This window comes from Erithacus rubecula (genome assembly GCF_903797595.1).
Source record: "Erithacus rubecula genome assembly, chromosome: Z".
NCBI lineage: Eukaryota > Metazoa > Chordata > Aves > Passeriformes > Muscicapidae > Erithacus > Erithacus rubecula.
The window spans coordinates 24,580,504-24,601,994 of NC_136661.1; the positions used below are offsets into that span (position 1 = coordinate 24,580,504).

At 51.3% G+C, this 21,491-nt stretch overlaps 1 protein-coding gene across 1 annotated transcript in view; it reads right to left on the reverse strand.

The window, feature by feature from the left end:
- Positions 1-10,321, reverse strand: part of LOC306814391 (ciliary neurotrophic factor receptor subunit alpha-like) — a gene marked incomplete at its 3' end in the record, with an annotated part of 175,142 nt that extends 164,821 nt beyond the window's left edge. The window contains exon 1 of the mRNA XM_079330387.1: positions 10,065-10,321. Within this exon, the coding sequence (XP_079186513.1) occupies positions 10,065-10,163 (99 nt within the window). The 5' untranslated portion in view covers positions 10,164-10,321. The remainder of the gene's footprint in view (positions 1-10,064) is intronic.
- Between the last annotated feature and the right edge of the window lie 11,170 nt (positions 10,322-21,491).

Sequence of the window (21,491 nt, forward strand, 5' to 3'; positions counted from 1 at the left end):
CAGGAGGCTGTGACTGCCTGGGAGGGACTGCGACACACCAGAGCCTGCAAATGCATGTTCTGGGGAGGCTTCTCCACTCCCCAAGCTGACTTCCAGCTGGAGACACGTGTCTGTGCTTGTCCCCAAGGCAGACAGCAGCAACAGAGGCATCCTGTGGTGCTGCTCCCCAGCAGCAGAGCATGGCAGAGGGCTGGAGTGGCAGCCTCCAGGGACAGGAGAGCCATTTCCTCACTGCTCACCCAGGGACAGTGCTCGCCTTCTTTGCTGGAACACATTGGGTGAGACCTGGTAGTGACACCCATCCTGGCTGCCTCAGGGCAGGCACCCAGCCTGCTGGGCCTCTGCTGCAGCACACATGCCTCCCTCTGAGACCCAGATGCAGGCTTAGGGAGGAGGAAAGGTTTGCCTGCAAGTCTCTACCACTGCCCTCTCCACCCCAACACACCTTTTTCAGTGCAAACCTGGCTCTGTCTGCTGCTTTTGAGCAGCTACTGCTGGCTGAGCCTAGAATGGTCTGATCAACAGGGAAAGGGAAGCTAAAATCTGTTTCTTTTCTGTTGCTCCAGCCCCCACGTGTTAAAGCCAGTGATGGGAGGCAGGAGGAACCCAGCTGGACTCCTCCAAGGCAGGGATGGAGCACAGTGAGCTGTTGCTGGGCCAGCACTTAGGAGAAAAGAATCTTTGGTTTGACAACTCAGCAAATTAGATCTGAAACTGCCAAGCAAGAGAAAAAAGTAAAGCATTTAAATGTCATTTTAGGTTTGACTGCCAGAAGCACTACAGACAGACAGAAAGACAGACAGACAGATAGACAGATAAGCACAGTGCTGCACAAAGAGCCGGATGCCCTACTTTGATCTACTCAAGTGTTTACTAATGTGTCCCACAGCTGGCAGGAGCTGTTAGCAACTCAAGAAATCTGGTTTTCTGCCACCAGCTCTGCTCTGGGACCTCAAGGAAATCCCAAAGCCATTGCAGGTTTCAGTTTCCCCTCTTTGAAGGCAAAGATGCTTCCCTCCAACCCCTAGTGGTGGCAAGGTTAAAGGCTGATCCTGGTGATGTACTACAGCAAACAGCCTTGGGGAACCCTCCAAGCCTAAATGCAGATGCGCAGTGAGTTAAACCTCTGGTTTGGGTCCTACACCCAAAGACAGGCCAGATCAATTCCTTCGGAGAGCAAAGTTAAAACCATCAACACAAACCCTTTGCTGTTGGCTCTTTTGACCTGGGCAAGTCATGCCATTATCTCCTTCCTTCCTCTGGAAGGAGCTGGGGAGATACCAGGTCCATTTGTGCAGAAGTGGCTCTCCCCTGTGCAAAGGGCAGCCCTGCTTGGAAAAAACACCACCACTTCTGGCCTGACCACAGGTACAGATGTACCAAAACTAGGAAGCACAGATGCTGCATGCCCCTGAAGTCAAGGACCCACCATGGCTGTTGGGGGAATTCCTCTTCATCCTCACTTTGCAGGTGGGTGGAGCTGAAATGACTGATCCAGAACAAAGAGGGCTGGAGGAGAACAGATGTGTCTGTACAGCAAAAAGCACTTTGCAGAGTAGGGATGGTCGATGATCCCCCATCCAGTCCTCCTCCCATCTCAACAATCCCCAAGAATATGGTGTGCCTCAGCACTGCTGGCAGATGGCAACTCACACAAAACTGGAGCCCAGCAGGCAGGGTGTGCCAATGGGAATGACTGAAGGTACCTTGATGGACTTCTGGAGGATGGACACTTCACTGAGAGTCACCAGGTGCATGCCTGGGATGTCCTCAGCACTCAGCTTTCACTGAGCTCAAACTGCACCTCCTGGCAAAACAACTCCAATGCAGGTACAAGAGAGGAGCCTCCAAAACACTCAGGAAGTTGGGACATTACAGAAATGCCCCATCAAAAGGGAAAGGGGTTTCTGCCAGGTGGTACAGCACATCTGAGGCATGGTCAAAAATACTGTCCAGCCAAAACACTCCCTCCTGCACAGATGTCAGCATGAGCTGGTGCTCTGTGCCCTGCCACAGCACTTGCTTTCATGCACAAAACAAAATCTAGACTTGCCAACATACCCAATGGGCCTGTCAAACTAATCACGTTAGGAGAACTGGAAACACACCAGCAGCAAGAGCTGGCCCCTGCTCCAGAGCCCTTGCAGAAATCACGCATCCAGGAGATGGAAAAGCCTCTGTCGTTCCCGTAACCAGGTCAATAAAAGCACAGACAACTCCATCCAGAGAGAGACTTTTTTACAAATCACAAGAAAGAGCAGCTCCAGCTCCCCCAGCTGCAGATAGGTGGGCAGGCACAAAGAGGCAGCAGGGAAACGAGTCTGTGCAGCACGTGTGGGCAATGCACACATGGCTGGGACATGGGGCAGGAGGAAACCGCTCTGAACCGAGCCGGGAGAAGCAGCAGCAGCAGCTCGGTGTGACTTCTCCCACCCCCGCCAGCTGGGCTCCCAAACCCAACAGCCTCCCGCCCATGTGTGCGCCTGGCGTCCTGGCTAGGCAAGGATTTCAAAGCTGAGAGGTTCCCAGGCAGCTTTGAATGGCTTTGGATTCATGGAGTGACAGAAACACCCTGTCTTTGGGGGAGGAAAAATACCCCAAATGAACTTCAACCTGGTTCCTCAAGAACAAAGCAGTCCCGTCCCCAAACCCACAGTTATCTGTGGGTGCACTTTACTGTAACACTGCTATTTCTAGAGCTCTTCGTTAAGTGAGAAGCCCAGAGGACTGGACAGAGCTTTTTTTGATCAAATTTCAGAGCAGCAGCAGCCTTTTGTTGTCTCTCCTTCCTTTTAACATATTTATTTTTCAGGCCCTTAGTTCAATGGCACAGAGGAGAGTAAATCACACATTGGTGGTGAAGTCTAGCACAGGCTGCTCCCCCTTTGCATCTGTGAACCACACTCTAACCACAGAAAGGATGTGTCCTCGTTATCACCAGCATTTTTAGGCCCTAGGCAAAAGGACCGTGGTGCAGAGTGTACCTAGAGCAAAAGCAGATACAAGGTTGTTTTATTATACATGATATTGTTTGATATCATAACCAAATCTCACTCCTGGTGCTGAGGTACCCAACTCTTGCTGCTTCTCCAGGCAGGAGGGTAGCAGTGCAGATGCTTACCCTGTGCTGGTCAGCTTGTGATGCCACAGCACAGGAAGCAGCTCCCCATCTACCACCTATAGCACAGCCCCCCAAAATCCTGCGTGCCCCTGCAGCACTGGGGCAATAGCACAGGGACAGCCCTGCCTGGCACCAGCTGCCCAGATACTAGACTCAGTCTCCAAGTCATTTGCGCATGTACTCCAGAGTCTGGAAATGCCACCAGAGACCAGGAGCAGGAGGAAAATACCAGGCTGCAACTTTGTGAACAAAATTAATTCAGTGGCTTAACACCCACATAATGAGAAGCAGGCGCATCCCTCTGTAACTATTAGCATGGGAGTGTGCCTGGTTGTGTGTTTGCATTCAGGGGAGCTGTGATAGCACCTACAAAAGCAAAAAGAGTCCCTTCACAGGGCCATGCTCCTCATAGCACTGATAAAACACATACTGAAGGTCTTTGCACCAGGATTTATTTTATTTCCCATTGAAACAGGAGTAATAGTAGCTCCTCCTGCCAAGGAGGGCTGAGCCCACTGCTCTCTCCTGGCAATTCAGGGGGCTCTGACAGCCATGGGGACCTAAGCCCTGAGAGAGAATTCCTCTGCTCACTGTGTCTGAGGATGGCCATGCGACCTGCTCTCCACACTCATCCACCAGCCAACTCTCTGACTTTAGGTGGCTCGTTTTGGCTCTTGGCACCACTGCTGGGAATGGGCAGCTCTCACTCTCCTGTCCTCACAGGGCTGACTGAAGAATGGTTTTGGTATTTGAAACACAGCCAGTGAGAGCAGCCCCCAGGGTGCAGCCCCAGCCCCTGCTCTCAAAAGGGAAACAACCACCCACCACCCAGGAGTGGTCCAGCAGAGGTCCAGGCTGCAAGCTCCTTCCAATGCCAGGGAAAAGCCTTCCCAGGAGTCTTTCCCTCTTGCCCAGCACATCTTGTACTGATTCCCGCACCAGTTCCCCCTCACAGGGTGTGTTGCATAGTATTTAAATACAACCAGGTCTGGGCAAGCCAGGTTTCAGTCGATCCCGTGTCCCCTCTGTCAGGCAATGCTAAGAAAGGGGTCACGATTCCTCCACCAGCTGTTAGTACATCATCTCTTAATGCAAACCCTCACAGCCTTCCTCCTCCAGCCTGCCCCAGGCAGAGAGCAGCAGAAAGTGATCCCCTCCAGGGAAAAGAGAGGAGATTTCCCACATAGTGGGCACCAGTATTAATTTTTCCAACTGCTGCAGCTTTCCTTTTATTCTGTGACTTATGAACATCACTCGATGTTGGCAGCAGCCCCGGAGGGTATCACAAGTCACCTGAAAGGAAAAAAGCCCCTTCAAGCCCTGGCATCTGGGCTGCCCCTGAGCCAGAGGGCAGCAGCTCTGGCTGTGCACGGCCACGCTGACCAGAGAGCTCACAGCCACGGCACGGGATCAGCCATGCCTCAAGAGGGCTTTGATGACATATTTAGGGTGTCATGGCTAATTAGAGCCCCGACCATACCCTCTAATTAGGTAACACTTTCAGACAAATCACCCTGTCCTCTTCAAGCCACTTCACACCTCCAGATACATCCCTAATTGACTTGAAAGTTGACTCGGCACTTCTTCCCGGACTTCCTTCCATTCCACGAGGCATTTCAAAATAAATAAACCCCTGCTGCTCGGTCCTGTCTCAGAGCCCAGCTGGGGAATTACCCTCACATCCGCACCTGCACGACCTGACACAAAACCTCCATCACAGGCACAAAGCAAACGCTCCGAGCAGCGGCAGCACCGTCCCCCTCTGATCTCCTGTTTCCAGCCATCCTAGTGCTACTTTCAACAACAGCCAGCAAAGCTTTTTCTCAGAGAACAGGAGTGTTTGCGATGCATCAGTGTCCTACTAAAAATATTGCCCGGGGGCTTGCGAGGGAAGCAGGGCTCCAGCAAAAGAGCCTGGTATCTGGCAACAGAAGGCATTAGGAAAAAACCCTAACCATTGAGAAATTAATATGCCAGAATGGTATCGAGGGCCAACATTTCAATCCAGAAGCCTGACTTCTGTTTTCATTAGGTAATGAATAAGCTGAAATGATCTGCCTGTTTTCAGTTCCCTAATAGCACAAAAATTTGAAGTAGATAGGCAACCCCCCCACACCATCATAACTTCAAACATGCTGAACAAAAACTATCAAAATTCATAGAAGATAAATATTGAGCCCTTAAAAGCCTGCTATGAGAACAATGTCTCTTTATTTGCTTTCTGTGAGGTTTGTTATAACAAGAGAGAAAGACTCCAGTATACAGTGTTTTAATATATATACACGCATTCACAGCTGGAATAATAGATTTTAGGGACTCAGAACAATATTACAGCTGGATATATGCAGAAATGCATATATATACCTTCAAAAACATATTCTTTGCACCCTATCCAGATATGTAGATGGACACATATATAATACATGCACACACACACCATGTTTCAGATCGATCAGAACCATTCATTAAATCAGACTCTCTAAAGTTTCTGCTGCTTTGGGAAAACATGACCCTGAGGAGACATCATGCATGAACTTAACAACCAGCAGAAAATGAAACCATAACACGCTGCATCTTGAAAGCCAGCGCTGAATCTAACTTAATCCCTGCTCTGGACAATGCCTCTAGAGAGGCATTAAAACCATGCTAAGGTGTTTTCCTGGATTTCCCACACTCCCCGGAGGTTCCCTGGCACTCCGGCTGCATCCACCTCCTTGCTTCGGAGATGTTTCCGGCTGACCACTTCCATCCTTACTCCTGCTGCTTCCTCAGCCCGTGATGGACAGAGGCAGTGCAGAGCAGCCTCCGGAGAGCTGCGTCCTGCCCGGGCAGCAGGACGAGTTACCTGGACAGCTCGTGGGGTTTAACACCCGCGATCCTACAAAACGTGCGGGGGAACGAGATACGTGCAGGGGGGATGATGCACGGGGCTTGAAGGGTCAAGAGCAGCTTTGCATCCTCCTTTCCCATCCCCAACAAAGGAATTCCAGCAGATCTCGTGCCCCCTAGTGTCATCCTGGCGAACGGACCTAGCGCCGGGTACTATCTGGCCCAGGCAGTGCCCCTGTTCACCCCACAGTGAAGAAGCCACCTTGTCCTGCTGGCACCTACAGCATAGTGAAACGCCTCTCCCAATAGTTCATGTAAGGGACAGCGTGAGCTTGCTGTCCCTCCCCAGCACCCCAGAGCAGCCACAGCCCCCCAGTGTCCCCGTGCCCAGCACGGTGCCACCTCTGTTCCACTCTGGAGGAGCCCTGACAAGGTCTGCCCCTCCAGCAGATAGCCCAAAGGGTGTCCCTGGAGGAGGGCCAAGAGGAGGAGGCAGAGAGCATCTGCAGTGGACACTGTCCAGAATACAACTCCTCCTAAAAATAGACGGATCCTGGAAGGGCACGGCCCTTCCAGGGAATGGGAAGGCTCAGTCCTAGGAGCTCAGGGTTTGGCATGATAAAACTTCAAAGTGCACGAATGCAAGGCACTTTGTTACCCAGTTTCTTCCCCATGAGAGCACCTGTGGCATCAGACTCTGGCTACGAGCACAAGAAGCAATGAAAAAATCAGCCCAGAACCCAGCATCCCCGCGTGCCAGCCTGCTCTGAGCAAAGATCCAGCATCTCCTCGGAAAATGCCAATGCTGGCTGTAACACTGGCGAGTGCAGCCACACCCCACACACAGAGCACCTAAACAAGAACCATGTGCTGGAAAGGTGCACAGGAAATGTGTGTGCGTGTGCCTCAGTTTCCCCATCTGCCCAGCTTACCCTCTCTTATTTTCCTCATCCTTTCTCTTCAGCTGTTGGTTCTTGTGGGAAGAGGCACCCCAGGAATACACCTGGACCACTGGCCCCTTCCAGCATCTGCTAGCAGCATGCAACCAAACCTCAGTAACCCATCACCAAAATTTGGAGGAATTCTCCCCAGGGCACTGACCTGAGTATGCTGCTTTCTTCTGCAACACCGAGCAGGGACTATAGCTTAGAATAATGGGGAAGTAACTCAGTTCAGTGCTGACAAAGCATCACAAGCCCCAGCGGGGTGGGAGGGGAGGAGGTGTCCTTCCCTCACGCTGCCATGCCTGGTATACATCATGTTTAAGGCCAGGCATACGTCACCGACACAAAATGGACAAATTGGAGGGATTTCAGAAAAACGAGCGACAAAAATGATCAGGAGGCAGAAGGGATTGATTTACAAGGGGAGATTGAAACAGCTGCGATCAGCCTAGCTGGGCTGAGCAAGTACTGACTGCAAGAAGCAGTTGGATGCTGATCTGCAAATGGGATGAAAACAATATGGGAAGGAGTAATTTAGCATCTTCATCAGTGCTGGGATGAAATGAGGGGGAACTCAGGGTTGAGTAGGCAGGGGAAAGAACCCAAATCAACCTGAAAACTCCTTTCCTAGTTATACATGACTGTCTCCATCAAAACACACAAAAAGTCCCCAAAACTCACTCTGCCCCGGACAAGGACCCTCGGGAGCAACTGAGCCTGTGCGCGCGCACACACACACACACTCACACACACACACACACACACTCACACACACATACACACACAGCCCTTTCCCAGCCCTGACTCACACTCAGGAAAGCTGCAGGGCCGCCACGATAGCCGGGGAGGATGGAGGCTCCAGGCTCGCAGGGAAGCAGCGAAGAGCGAAGGCTAGAGCTGCCGGCAGCAGTGGAAGGTCTCTGCAGAAGGATGCTTGTGCACTCCCGGGTCTTCACAGGGGAAAGGTGCTGAGATGGCTTCCTGCAAAGTGGCAGGAGTGAGCTCAGCTGCGAGCACTCAGATATTTACACACAAACAGCACATTACTCAGCAACTCCCATTTGTCAGGCATAATGGCAGCGGCAGCAATAATAAACGACAGAGCTGAGAGACAGGCTCCCCAGGCACACATCCAGCCCCAGCCTGAGCTGGAGCAGGATGCATGCCTCCAGCTTGCAGGGAATTAACTGAGAGTGGCCAGGAGCTGGGGCTTGCACCCACAAAACTCCTGCTGCCAGCTTCAGAGTCAGTCACGTCTCCAAAAGCTATGCCTTGGCTGCTCAGTTATTTGAATGTGTGTGCGCATCACAAGCCTTGCGGCTCTGAGAGGTACCAGGGCTTTTCCCAAGTCCAGGAGGTGCTGAGCACTTATCAGAGAGAAGGGGATGCAGAGTCCTGCCAGAATGAGGTCCTTTTGGGGTATATCAGAGCAAAGATCATGTACGATCATTAGATTATGGTTTGGCTTGCTCTGACAAAAAGCTCTGATAAACTTATCTCAAGGAGCTGTCGCAAGGAAGTCTGCCAGGCACGAGGCTCTCATTTCTAAAGCTCAGCCTGTCTTGGGAAAGTCCTCCCGCTGCAGTGAGCCCCAGAGGGCTCTAGTCCTAGGACCGGGTCCCAGCGTGCTGCCTGGCCAGACACAAGCATCCCTTGCACATCTCCAGACATCACAGCAAACTCTGACTCCTCATGGAGGGGCAAAGCTGGGATCCAGGAGCAAGAAGAGCTGTTCCCCCCATATTTGCACATTTTGCAGGAAGCAGCCAGTGTCAGTGCCTCACTGCCTGAACACACAGCCAGTGGGACCGGCAGCTGCATGTGCAGGTCCTGTCCCTCACATAAGTACACAACGTGGTGTGCTGAGAGTGGGCACAGTCACTGAAATTTACTAAATCCGAGCAGATGTGAGCAAGTTCCCAAGCAAAAAGCAATCTGAGGAAAGGACCTCCTCAACCATCCCACAAATAAAAACACAAAGAGATGGAAAAAAGAAATTGAACAGCTTTGCAGGCAATCCCCTTTCTGTAACCTGCGCTCTGAACAGACCCTGCACATGTGTCCCTAAGCGTGGGGTGGGGAACATAAGAGAGTGAAGAAGTGCCGATCGCTATACCAAAAAAGTTTAGTGGTTAAAGAAACAACTGCCAGAGGAGCCAGGGAAGCTGGAACATGCAGACCTGGTTCTGTCCCCAGTGAAGGCAGCACAAATTGGCTCATGAGCTGACTGGAGTCACAACTCGTTTTCAAGATTGCAGTGGGGGAAGTCACCAAGATGTGGAAATGTCAGGGAATTTTGTGCAGCATAGGGATCGGTGTGTATTGTGCAATTCTGGAAAGCAGCCCTTGTGCTCACGCTCGGGATGAGCTGCCTGCCTAGCCCAGGGAGAGCAGCTCCCCAGAAGTACCATGCAGACACTTTTCTTATAAAATCACACTTTAGAAAAAAAAAAAAACTAAAAATAAAAAAAAATTTAAAAAAAAAAAAAAAAAAAAAAAAAAAAAAAAAAAAAAAAAAGAAGAGAGAAGAAATAAAACCAAAATCTGCACTGCCACAGCAGAGAAGAAGGCAGGTTGCGCCTTTGGAGAGACGGAGAAGAAGCCTGCTCTCCCGCCCAGGAAATCCACGGGCTCTGGTTTACAAAGAGCCGCCCCGCAGTCCCAGCCGCTCCAGCCCCGCGCATTGCCGCAGGGACAACTCATCCCACCCAGCCCTCACCCTGGTGCCGGCCGCGATGCCCTCCGGCCGGGCAGGGGACGGGGGGTCCCGAGGGCAGGGGACGGGGGTCCCACCGCCGCGCCCCGGTGCGGACCCACTGTCCCGGAGGTGCGGGGACGCTCCGGCCCCTTGCCCCCCACATCTCCCCGCCAGGAACAGGCGCACGGCGGGGCAGGAAAGTAAGTTGTCCAAATTGTTTCCTCACGGGGGGGTGGACGGGCGGCCCACGTCGGGGCGCGGACACGCGCGGGCGCTGGAAAGGTGCGCGGCTGCGGGTCGGGAGGGAGCCGGGGCGAGTGCGGGGGAAGAAAGCGTCCCCCCGGCTTCCTCTCCGCCTCCCTCGGCGGCGGGCCCCGCGGCTCGCCTGCGCTGACCCCCGTGCCCGCACGCCGCCTCCCCCGTCCCGTGGGTGGGGGTACACCCCATGCCGCCCTCCGGCCCCGGTACTCACGGCGCCTTCCTTGCCGCCGCTCCCGGCGCTACCCCATGCAACCACCGGCTGCTTCTGCACCGGCTCGGGGGCTATAAGCTCTTTTAAACTCCAGCACATAACCCATGTGACCGCAGAAGCCACTGGTAAGGAGCGCCGGGGAGCCAGCGATGAGCTCAGCCCGCACCCCCCGGCACAGCGCCGGGGACGCGCTCCCGGCCCCGCCGCGCCGCGCCGCGCGCACCCGCCACACACGCACACGCGGCGCGCACACACGCGGGCTCACAAACCCGCACACGGGCACGCACACCCGCACACGCACCCCCCACGGCCGCACACACTGGTCCACGCCCCTGCGGACGCGCCGCCGCCTCCCTCCCCGCGGATGCTGAGCCGGAGGGAGGCAGCGCGCACACGGCCCCCGTGCAATGCACACTCGTGGGAGCGCCGTGGGGACGGAGCCCAGCGCGCACACACGCACCATCACGAGCAGCAGTCCCTGCGAGTCCCCCCACCTCCCCAGAGATGCAGCCCCGGGTGGCAGCAGCAGGCTCCTGGTGGCCCTCACGCGTGCCCTGTGCGCACACACGCGGCACAACGCACACTCCACATGCACGGTCCCTTCCCTCCATCACGAGATGCAAACACAAGAGAAGGTGCCGTGCTACCATTTCCGTGTGCATCCTTGCCCACGCCCCGCTCGTGGGTGCCGTGCTCCCCGACACCAACACCGTGCCCAACAGTGCCCTCAGGAAGATGCACGGTGCCATGAAAGCGTCTTCCTCACCCCTCTCACACACATTGCACGGCCAAACACCCAATACACGCGTGGGCTGTGCTCCCGCTCGCACAGCCATTGCAACCACACCTGCACCCACCTTCCCCATTTCGATAAAACCTGCTGCTGGGTGCTGAACAAGCCCACGCTGCCCATCCATCACATCTCCAGGCTGCGGGGTCCCCTGGAGCATGTTGGAACACTGCATTTCCCATCATGGGCAAGGACAGAGAGCTGTCACACGTATGGGTGGGGTCTGCAGGGCAAAAAGGACAGATGTCCCCCTATGCTGTCCTCAGTTACTCCTGATGAGATGGAAACCCCAGGGGTGGCCATACAGCTGGGCCAGGTTGCCCACTGCAGCCACGACACGACAGAATTGGGAGTGCCAGGCTGAAATGTGCCAGGTGGGGACGGGAGCCGGGTGTGAGGCTTTGGTGTGCAAAAGGCTGGGACAGGCAGGCCTGGCCGGGCAGGTGCAGGCGTGTGCTGCTGGGGCACGCCAGCAACACGTGTGAGAAGGCAGAGCTGGCAGACAGAGGGCTCCGCTGAGAGCTGAGTTATGGAAAATGACTCTTTCCAAGGAATTGCTAAAATTAAAGCAGCAGTGAGGCCAAGCAAGCAGGAGCCAATGGGGAGAGTGAGCAAGGACAGCCAAGCGGCCTCAGGGCAAGGAAGGGCAGGGTGGGCAGGAGGCCGAGGGGAAGGCATCCTTGCAGGGCATCCACCCCCGCCCCAGCTCCTGCCGACTGCCCAGGCTACCGCAAACACCCTGCGGGCAGGATTTGGGCAAAGGCTGACTGGCACCCTGGTGGCACTGACTGGGGGATGCCGTGGAGCAGGGAGCCTGGGGGGAAATAGCCTTTCCCAGTCACATCCCCCACTTGGCTGCCAGCGTGCAGAAAAATACCTCTGTTTTCCCAGCCTGGAAAAGACAAATGCCCATGAAGAAACTGCCTGCTCCCTGCCAGGGGCTAGTTGCCAGCAAGGGGCAGGGAGCAGTGCCCACAGGGGATTTTGGGGACCCTTGCAGAGCGCTGTAACTCCTTATGCGCCTCCTCTGCCCTTATCTCCAGCTTAGTGACTGTGGCAGGGCTGGGCTGCTGCTCCCTGGACATCAGCATTCAGGTCGGCAGTATGGGCTGCTCCAGCTTCCAGATATCTGAGTGTTCCCAGCTCAAATCCCCGTGACTCAGGAAACAGCACATGCGAGAGAACTCTGCAGAGAGACTTGGGAGAAATACTCCCATTGGCAGGTTCCCACTTTCCCTGGCATCCCAGGACTTCTCCTGGTCTGAAGAAAACAACAGTAGTAACAAAACAACAGAACTTTCTTCCTGATCTTCCTGTTAAAGAAAAACCTAAAACCCTAATCTTTGGACAGGCCTACAAAGCTAATTACCTTTTGTTTTAATTAGATAAAAGTTGATCAAATCAAGGGTACCACCTCTCTTTGCAGATGTGGAGACAATGTCACACAGGCAGAAGAAGGGGGTTGGGTGGAAGCCAGGTTTTGTATAGTTTTTCATTGATGCTGTTAAAAGATACTATTAATTGGATGGAAATAATGATGTTTTGTCTCAGATGAAAGTGCACAATAAATTATTATTGTTAGTAGTTTTATCCATGAAGAATAACCAGCATGCTGGGACTCTGGAGGAATTTGTTATAGCAGGTCCTAGGGAAAAAAAAAAAAAAAAAAAAAAAAAAAGACAGAAAAAAAACCCAGGAGAGAAAACTGAAAGTCAAAAGGAGATGTCGCCAAGGCTTTTCAACAGGATGCAGCAGAGCTGGGGAGTGACCCTGCTGCCCAGAAAGTCAGGACTAGATTGAAGTAGTTACAAAATGGAAGAAAAGAAAAAAATTCCAACTCCTCATTTTCCCTCTCTCAATCCCTCCCTGCTGTCAGCCAGAATCAGAGCTGAAAAAGAAGTAAAAGCTATGCAAGAAGCAGCAGCTCTCTGATGCCATTGGGAAGTGTGTCAGGAGAGCAAGTGGTTTTGTGGGGACAGGAATGGAAAGATATCAGAGCGTTAATAGGTCCAGGAAGAGAGCTGAACCTGGGGAAATGATTCTCCATTAGCTTATGAGCCAGCATCAGTCCATCACCCAGGGCTGCCTTCCCCATCCACAGCACCCCAGGGGGAGCCACTCAGAGAAGCAAGGGGCTCATGACAAGCCTGTACATTGATGTCCAGCCAGGACTTATCACCAAAAATGCCACTGTCCCTCATTACATGCCACCCCCAGCCTCCAGCAGCAGTGGCACTCCAAGCAGGAGAGCAGATGCTCCACAGCTGCATGGCAAAAATAGAGTACAGCTGAGCCATGGTCTGATCCTGAACTGGCCAGTTTGATGCTGGTCCTGGCCAGTTGTAAAGCAGCACAGATCTCTTGGATACCTGAGGCCAAAGCTCAGGGGACAGCACTGGCCTGGTTTTCCCCAAAGCTGCACATATACGAGGTGAGAGTCTGAGCCAGTGTCTTTCCAAACCATTTATTTGATACTCTGTGGCAAACATCTGACTAAATTACTCACAGATTATTCAAACATCGGGAGAGCTGATTAAATGATTACTGGTGAATCATTTGTTCAAAGCAAAATGCCCAAATTCCTGCACTGAACTACTGGCAGACAACAGCAGATGAGTTTCAGCCCTCCAAAATCCCTGAGCTCACATCAGCCCTTGAGCCTGCACTCCTTGCTCACAGCTTCCCCAAAATATCCGCCCCCTGCCCGACCCCTTGCCACTGGCAGGAGCAAGGTGAATAGGAGACGTGGGGAACCATTCCTTGAATTCCTGCTGGACTTCAGGCGAACAACAACACAGCAGGCTGAGCTAGGAGCCTTGTCTCTCGCCTTTGCACAAAAGAGATTCTCTGGAGGGGGAAAAACCCCACAACAATGGTGAGGAAACGTACAAGAAAACTGCAAAGAAAGCAGCTGACCTTGCCTGCCGCAGGCCAGAAAAAAGTACAAATGTTCTTGCAAAGAAGCAGGAAAAGATGGAAGCTATGGAGCCGACGAGCTTTTTACCAGCCCAATTTAATCATCTTCTCAGCAAATGCTCCCCACGAGGAACAAGAGGGGAAAGCAAGATCATGAAAAGATTGCAGGCAAAGGAATTCTGCTGGTACTCCTGGACTGATTAAAATTCCTCAGGACTCATAGCAGGAGAGAATATTTTATGTAAAACTTCACCTTGTCTTTATTACATTTGCCAAACTTCTTCCTGTGTAGATAGTGGGAGGTGCATGCAAAAGACAAATATGGAGATCATAAGCACAGGACCCGGCTGTGGCTTTCCAGCCTATTACCCATTTGCCTGGGAAGAGTCCTGGTGATGGTGGTGAGCATCTGCATGTGTACAACAAGGTGTGGGCAAGGAGAGGCTGTGGGAACCTCCAGAGCCTGGACAGAGTGTGATGCAGTCATGTGTGTGTGCAAAGATTTGTGCAGGAGAAAATCTTGTCCTTGGATGTAGCCCTGATCATGGGCATCAAGGGCTTGGAGATGAGTGCTTAGCATGATTTGGAATGCAGAGTGGTACAGAGAGAACCAGGTCCTGCCAGTGAGCTGAAATAAGTGAGTGAAAATTTCCATGTGCAGCAAGGACATCAGGTTCGGTGCATGCTGTTACCAAACTCCTGGAAAACAGAGATTGGAACATGGAGAGACCCCTCACTGCTGCTGCTGGTGCTGCTGCTGGGTAAGATATCGATGACAAAGTATCGCCTGACACCTGTTATAAATAACGCCTGTGTCCTATCACCCACTCACCACATGACCCACGGCTGCCAGCTCCTCACTCGGAAGGGGCTCAGCGTGGAATGAAAGCCATATTTAAATTACACTTTTGCATATGTCTTTCTGAGCGAGCAACAAGAGGATAGGGGTCTGGAAAAAGTTTCCTCCAGCACTTTCTTTCCTGTGGTGCCAGAAGAACAGCCCCATGAAATCTCAGGCAAGAACCGAGACCTTAAAGCGATCATGTTTTTCACCACTTTGCACCGAATTACAGGATTAGTGTTGCAATGCTCCTGGAATGGGGAAATCAGCACCATAATCCCGTGTGTTTGCCAGGTCGGGTGTTTTTTCCTCATGGATCAGGACATTTTACAGGGGCTCACCACTGCCAGGGTCGGGGGCCATGGAGGTGTCCAGAGGGAATGTGGATGGCTCGGGGCACCCAGGTCTGCGCTGCTCTCTGGAGCTTTCTGCCTCCAGCCCTTTCTCTAGCAGAGCTGCACCCAAACTGCCCCAGGAGCTGCATGGCAGGAGTGCTCTCACTGCCCTGAGAAAGCCAGGATGTCCTGATGGCTGTGGCTTTTGTCTGGCCACAAGCCCCCACCATGGCCACGTGCAGGCCCTTGCCAAGCAGGGCTGGCTCGCCCCACGATCCGCCTGTGGATTAACACCTCCAGGCAAGCCAGCATCTGCTGCAGCGTGGCTCCTTGCTCTGGTTGTGGGACTGGCTTCTATCACAAATCATCTTCTTCACATAAGAAAGCAGAAGCCAGGGATTAGAGCGGTTTGAAGTTTTTAGCATGAAAAGGTTGGGTTTGAAAGAAAAAAGTGAAAGAGCTGCTTTTTGAATGTCTTTTGGTGAGGAATTTGAAAACCCCTGCCCCCGTGACTTTCAAAAGGGTTGAGGGTTTTTGGTGGGGCTATTTTTTTTTTTTATTAGCTTTTTTGTTTGTTTGTTTTTTGGTTTGTTTTTTTTTTAATGGAAAAAGATCTTTTTTCCTCTTTCTCCCTTTATTGCCTCTAGCTGAAAAGCACGATTTCCCCAGAAACTCGCACTTGGGATAAATACAATATTGCAGCTAGAAAAATTCTGGGAAATGTCAGGAGAAATCAAAGGTGACTCAGTTTCAGACCCTGCATGTCAGAAACACCTGGGAAACATCAGTGCCGGGTGTGAGGAGCAGGGGATGAAGAGAAGAGAGAGCTCCCATCTCTAACAGCAGATCCCATGAGCTGCCTTCAGAGAAGAGAGCTACAGTGGGAAATCATCATCCCAAATAGGATGCCCGTGAAGAGATGCCACCACCACCATTCCTGTGCCCCCCACTTTTTAGCTCTCAGTGAGTATGAACCTTTCAAAGATGCATTTTTAAAATAATGATTTGCTGGTTTCTCCTCCTTAACCTTGAGGATAAATTACTGTAAGTCTAGAAGCTCATTCAAGCAAGTGAAGCCCTCTTGGGCTAAGCCACATCCTCACCCCACAGCTCCTTGGTGCCTCTGTGTGGGGTAGATCTATACCATGAGATGGATGGCTCCTGTGGCCACTGAAAAAGTCAGAAGAGATACTGCTGTGCACCATGAAGTCCTTTTATAAAAATGGAGAAATGCCTCCTCTTCTTTGTGCTCCTGCCCCCTCTGCCATCTTCTTCTTTCTCTCTTCTGCATTAGCTGCATTCCAGGCATCCCTTTCTTCACCTTCCCCACTGCCAAGCCCAAAAGGGGGCAAACATTTACTTTTCTCTCACACACCTGGCACAATCACAGGGTGTCCAGCCCACCTGCCTGTTTACCCCATGTTGAAATGTTCCACTTCTGACCCTTCAACACTGATCTTCTTTGAGATTTATTTGGCTCCTTCTTAAAACTGAGCAAACTATTTCCCTGTAAAAATGCCAAAATAGGGCATTAAGTCAAAATGCATAATGGCTTTTTATCATCTCCTCAGAGGAGGTAGGGCACCATCGTGTTTCTGTTCTCAGAAATTTAGATTTGAGAATTTCCAACTAAAAATATCTCCCCTCACCCCATCCACCCCTTCCTCTCCCCCATCCCTCCAAAAAAACAACAAACAAAACCAATAATAAATAAATAAATAAATAAATGCACCCAACTGTCAGGGAAAAGAAAAAAAAGCTTCAGACAGCAGCATCAGCTTGGAACCTTTTATCTGAGCTAAAACAGATGTGTTTTCACAAGAGAATTGTGTCTTCTCACAGAGTTTTTGCATTATATCCCATTTTGGGAGCACCTTGCTGCCTGGGACAATGCACCACTGCAGAGCACAAACACCCATCCTGGGAGCATCCCACAATTATTTGACAAGAAGACCTAATGGTCCAAATATTCTTCCTGAAATGCAAAACTATCCTAACCAAAACTGCTCAGCTGTGACTTCCTGAAGGTGTTGAAAAATCTGGCAGGGTGAGGAAAAGCCCATGAAATTTCCTTAGGAAATTGGGCCAGCATTGCAAAAGGCTGCCGAAATTTCTCAGTCTCATCCAGGTGGAGATTCAAGCTCTCATGAGAAACAAGAAAATCTGCATCTCCCCTGATACCACAATGTGAATCAGCGAGTTAGCAAAACTTCAGGTGCTGTAAATTTTGATTTCCTGACAGCCACTTTAGCAAAGCTTCCCACCTAGAGACGGGAAAATTAATTATGCTTGCACAGCTTCTTTGTTTGAACTGAAAAAAAGCTCCCAGGGAAGTTTTGGGTGATTATGGATCCAGAGGAGGCTGCAGCTGAAATATTCATGCTCTGGAGGGTTCCAGGCAGAATCTGAGATGCAAACCCCGTGTTTGGAAAGGGGTGCCTTCATCGCTTGAGGACAGGGAGCGGACTTTTTGTGCCTCCACCCCTCTTTGCCCAGATGCTGACAGGGATGTGCCAGCTGCACCCAACCATCCCCTGGGCACCCGCCTCCCTTACCAGCGGGTTTCGCGCTGCTGAAAGAAAGCAGCGGTCGCAGGGGACAAGAAGAATATTTTTTCCGGCGGGGTCTCGGGGGAAGCACGGGAAAGACAAATAGAAGGAGCGGCTGGGCTCGGCTCGGCGGCTCCGGCGGTTCGGTTCTCCGTGCCTGCAGTGCCATCTCCCGGCAGGGCCCGCCCGGACCGCGGCTGGAGGGATGCTCGGCGCTCCGGAGCTCCCAGGGCTGGGATGGTCCCCCCAGCCTGCCGGGGACCGGAGCGCCGAGGGGCTGAGCTTGTGGGGAAACAGGCAACGCGGTGGTCTCACATTTTGCCCTGCTTTAATGCAAGCGATGCCGCTTGTGGGGGTGTCGGAATGAGGAAGGTGTTCTCTGACAAACAGGATGACAGGGACACTTGCTAAACCCGATGTCTGGAGAGAAGGGGAAGGGTGGTGCTGGACATTACAGCATGGTATAAATGAAAATATCCCTGAGAAGCTCTCACAGCGCCCATGTGCTGTCCCTACATCCTTCCTCCAGCTTTTGCCTGTTCCTACAGTGTGAGGAAGCAAGAGTTTATCCTCCCATGTCTTCAAATTAGTGGGTCCTGTGCTCCTCAGGCACCCCTGGCAAACAAGCAGTGATAAGAAGGAGAAGGGTTGAGAAGGACCAGTTTCCATGCCTTCAAGTGGCTCTTGCTCCGTGAGATGTTTTGAGCAGCAGTTTTGCATCCCTGGACTCACACATGGGGGGTATACTTGGGTTTAGGAGTGTGGGGGCTCATGTCTGAGGTCTGAACTGGCTGGTGAAACAGAGGTGCATTCAGGGCAGGACAGAACTGGGGGGGTAACAGAAATCCCAACCAGCTGGTGAATGTTCCCCCAAGCATGTGCAGCCCATCAGATAAGGCCTGCAGAGGCTAGAGGACAGATCAGTGAGCAGAGCAACAACCAAATTACTCCACGGGGCTGGGACAGCCCAGATCTCAGTGTGCTGGATCCCAACTTGTTCCCATTAGCAGTCCCACTCCAGTCTGGCTGTGCTCTGGTCAGCAGTGTCCCATATTTGCCTCTCAGGGGCTGGATTCTTCCCACTGGCTCCTCTGAGCTGGCCAGGGAGCAAACCCCTGCTTGGGCATTCTCCCTTTCCTGCCTCTCAGCACCTCTCAAGCATCTGGACTGTCAGGGCCAGAGGAAAATGTCCTCCTCCAGCAGCCATTTCAAGCCTGTGCTAGGCAAGTGCTGTAATGCTGGTACATGGGGTGTAGCAGCTCCTACCACATCAGTCACTGCTGTAACCAGTGATAAATAACTGCAGTGACCCTGCTGTAGATCACAACTGTACTTAGAGACCTCTCTGTGGAGGTCAGGGTTCTGGATGAGGCGTGCTGGGTACTAATGGCTGTCCCCACTGTGCTAATTGAAGTAGAGATGGAAACAAAAGCACACCATCTCTTATTTTCAGACAATGGGCTCAGAGGAAGGTGGTGACATTTTGTCAAGCAGTGCAGATGCTTTTAGATTCCTTTTCTGTCTCTTCTGGCTCAGTGTTTTGGCTTTTCCTCCTGGTATATCCTACATGCTCTGCGAACCCTGTGCCCAGAAGCAGCACAGAAGCAGGTCCTCAGTATCTCTGGGGTAGGAATGAGGAATCCTTTTATTCAAAGAATTGATAAATCAGCTTAATCTGCATTTATGGACTACTGAAGTCCAGATGAGAGAGATGCTCGCCATTCTCTTGATCTTTCTATCAACAGAGATTGCTATTCTAAAAGAGGTACTGTATAGTAAATAAGTCCTGTGCTTGATGCAGGAGTGCTCAGGCTGGCAGCAGGGATCAGGCTCACACCAAGGAGAAGTCAGACCAGACGAGCAAAATGGTCCTCACTGTCCTTAAAGTTTATGAATGCAGTTTGAAGTCTTGGGAGCTCTACTTCAGTCAGTCGGTTTAAGCATTAAAAAAAAAACAAACCCAACAAAACCTTTTGAATTTTGATTGCTTTCCCATTCAGCTAAATTCCAATTCAATTTCTTCTGGACAAGTTTATAATCTTCCTTCTGCCAGCCAGGCGTTTTAATCTCTACCATTGTCTTCTGTTGCCAGGAGCAGGCAGGAGTTGTGGGGTGAGGGGCTGCTTGGCACCACGCTCACAACCATGGTCAATACCTTGTATCTCGAGCATCCTTAAAACTAAAAGCTGGGAAGGAACTGCCAGGGATAGATTAGTGTTGGCTGCTGACAAAGAATCAGCCAGGCAAGAAAAAGAACTGGGAAAAGAAGCAAGATGAGATGTGAATGCACTCAGCTGCAGGGGAACAATATTTTTTGTACAAGCAATGAATATAGTAACAGGGAAAGACTTGTAAGCATCTTGATTTTTTAAAGGATGCTCCTGCTGCCACTGTAACTGCATGTACTCACAGATAAAGGGTGTTTGGGAGTGTGAGAAGCAGGAGCACAGCTCCCCAGGTAATTTTGTCTCTTCCATAGAGAGCTGCACCATGGAAGCAAGGGGCACCATGATCTTGTGAGGGATGTAGCGTGCACCAAAATCCTGACCTTCACTTAGGGAACATTGTGAATGAATGAGTGAATGAATGAATGAATGAATGAATGAATGAATGAATGAATGAATGAATGAATGAATGAAGAGCCTCTAATGGTTTCCTCATGGAACAGAGCTTTCTCCTCTTGCAAAGGTTGTTGAGGGCACCTGCCAGCCTTGGGCTTGCAGAGCAGAGGTGAAGCAGGGAATGTGGATGGAAACAGACAGCAAAATTATCAGATGGGATCTGGAGGCAGCTGCACCTGTGTTGAGCTGTTAGAAATTAGAGCTAATTAGAGGAGAACGAGTTGGCACTTTCAGGAAAACTTCAGTGCCTGGAGTCTTGGACATGTTGATGCTCTATGGAGTGATCCTGGGGGACTTTTCAGCAGCACAGGTCTTGTGATCTGTACCTTGTCTCTGTCACAGATACTCAGAACTATTCTGTATCTACACTTAGGGGAGGTCCTGATTTCACAGAGACCCCCACAAGCCCTTCTGCAGCATAACCAAGGTGCCTTGGATGCACGACAGGGACCACATTTCCCATGACATGGATGAGGCATGCCAGTCAAGCAGAGGGTGTGGGAAGTGATACATTAAATCCCTACTTATTGTCTACCCAACACCCAGACAACATGGGTGGGGAGTGCACAGATGCCACAAGCACTAAAGGTTTCTCTGCTGGGAAATCCTTTCTCTGCTCCAGCTCCTCTCAGCAAGAAGCAAGTCTCGATAAAACTCTTTCAGCAGCGCTGATGGCAGACTGAAGTGAAGCAGCAAACACAACCCCAGCAGGAGACCGTTTAGGTTATTATTTTAATTAATTGCACATGTAGTTAAACTGAAAGAAAAATAGAGACGTGACACCCAATTATTCAAATCAGTTTCTGCCAGTCACACACCGCTGCTGCTACCAAGTCCCAGCACAAAGCTCTGCCCTCTGCTATCTCCAGAAATGCCAGATATTTGCATCTCAAGGTTGGTAAGCTATTGTCATGCAAGTTTTCTTGCTGTGCAAAAGGGATGAGGAATTGTAAATCTACCAGTGTGTTCAAACAGAGAATTGCATTTCCTAGAGCTGGTGAATCATTCCCTCCTGTGGCAGTTTCCCCCTAAAATGTCTCGTTCTTCACCAAGCAGCACAGACTGCTCCAGACAGGCTTCCCAGTTATCAAGGAAGACACTGGAAGATGCAGCTCCATAGCCAGGAGAAGGACCCAGTGAGAAAAACAGGGAATGGGCTCCTGAAGGAACACACCCTCAAAATCAATGTCCATCTCCAAGGAGATGCTTACCCAGTTCCAATCACTTGGAACAAGTTCAGGATGTGAAAGCAGAGTGCTTCAGGCTGTGAAAATTTTCAGTTTTCTTGTGTAGTGACCAAAATTATGAAAATTAGACTGTCAGGCTCTTTAGGACTGGGGCTTTTGAATATGATTCCCCCTGAGGAGCAAGCATT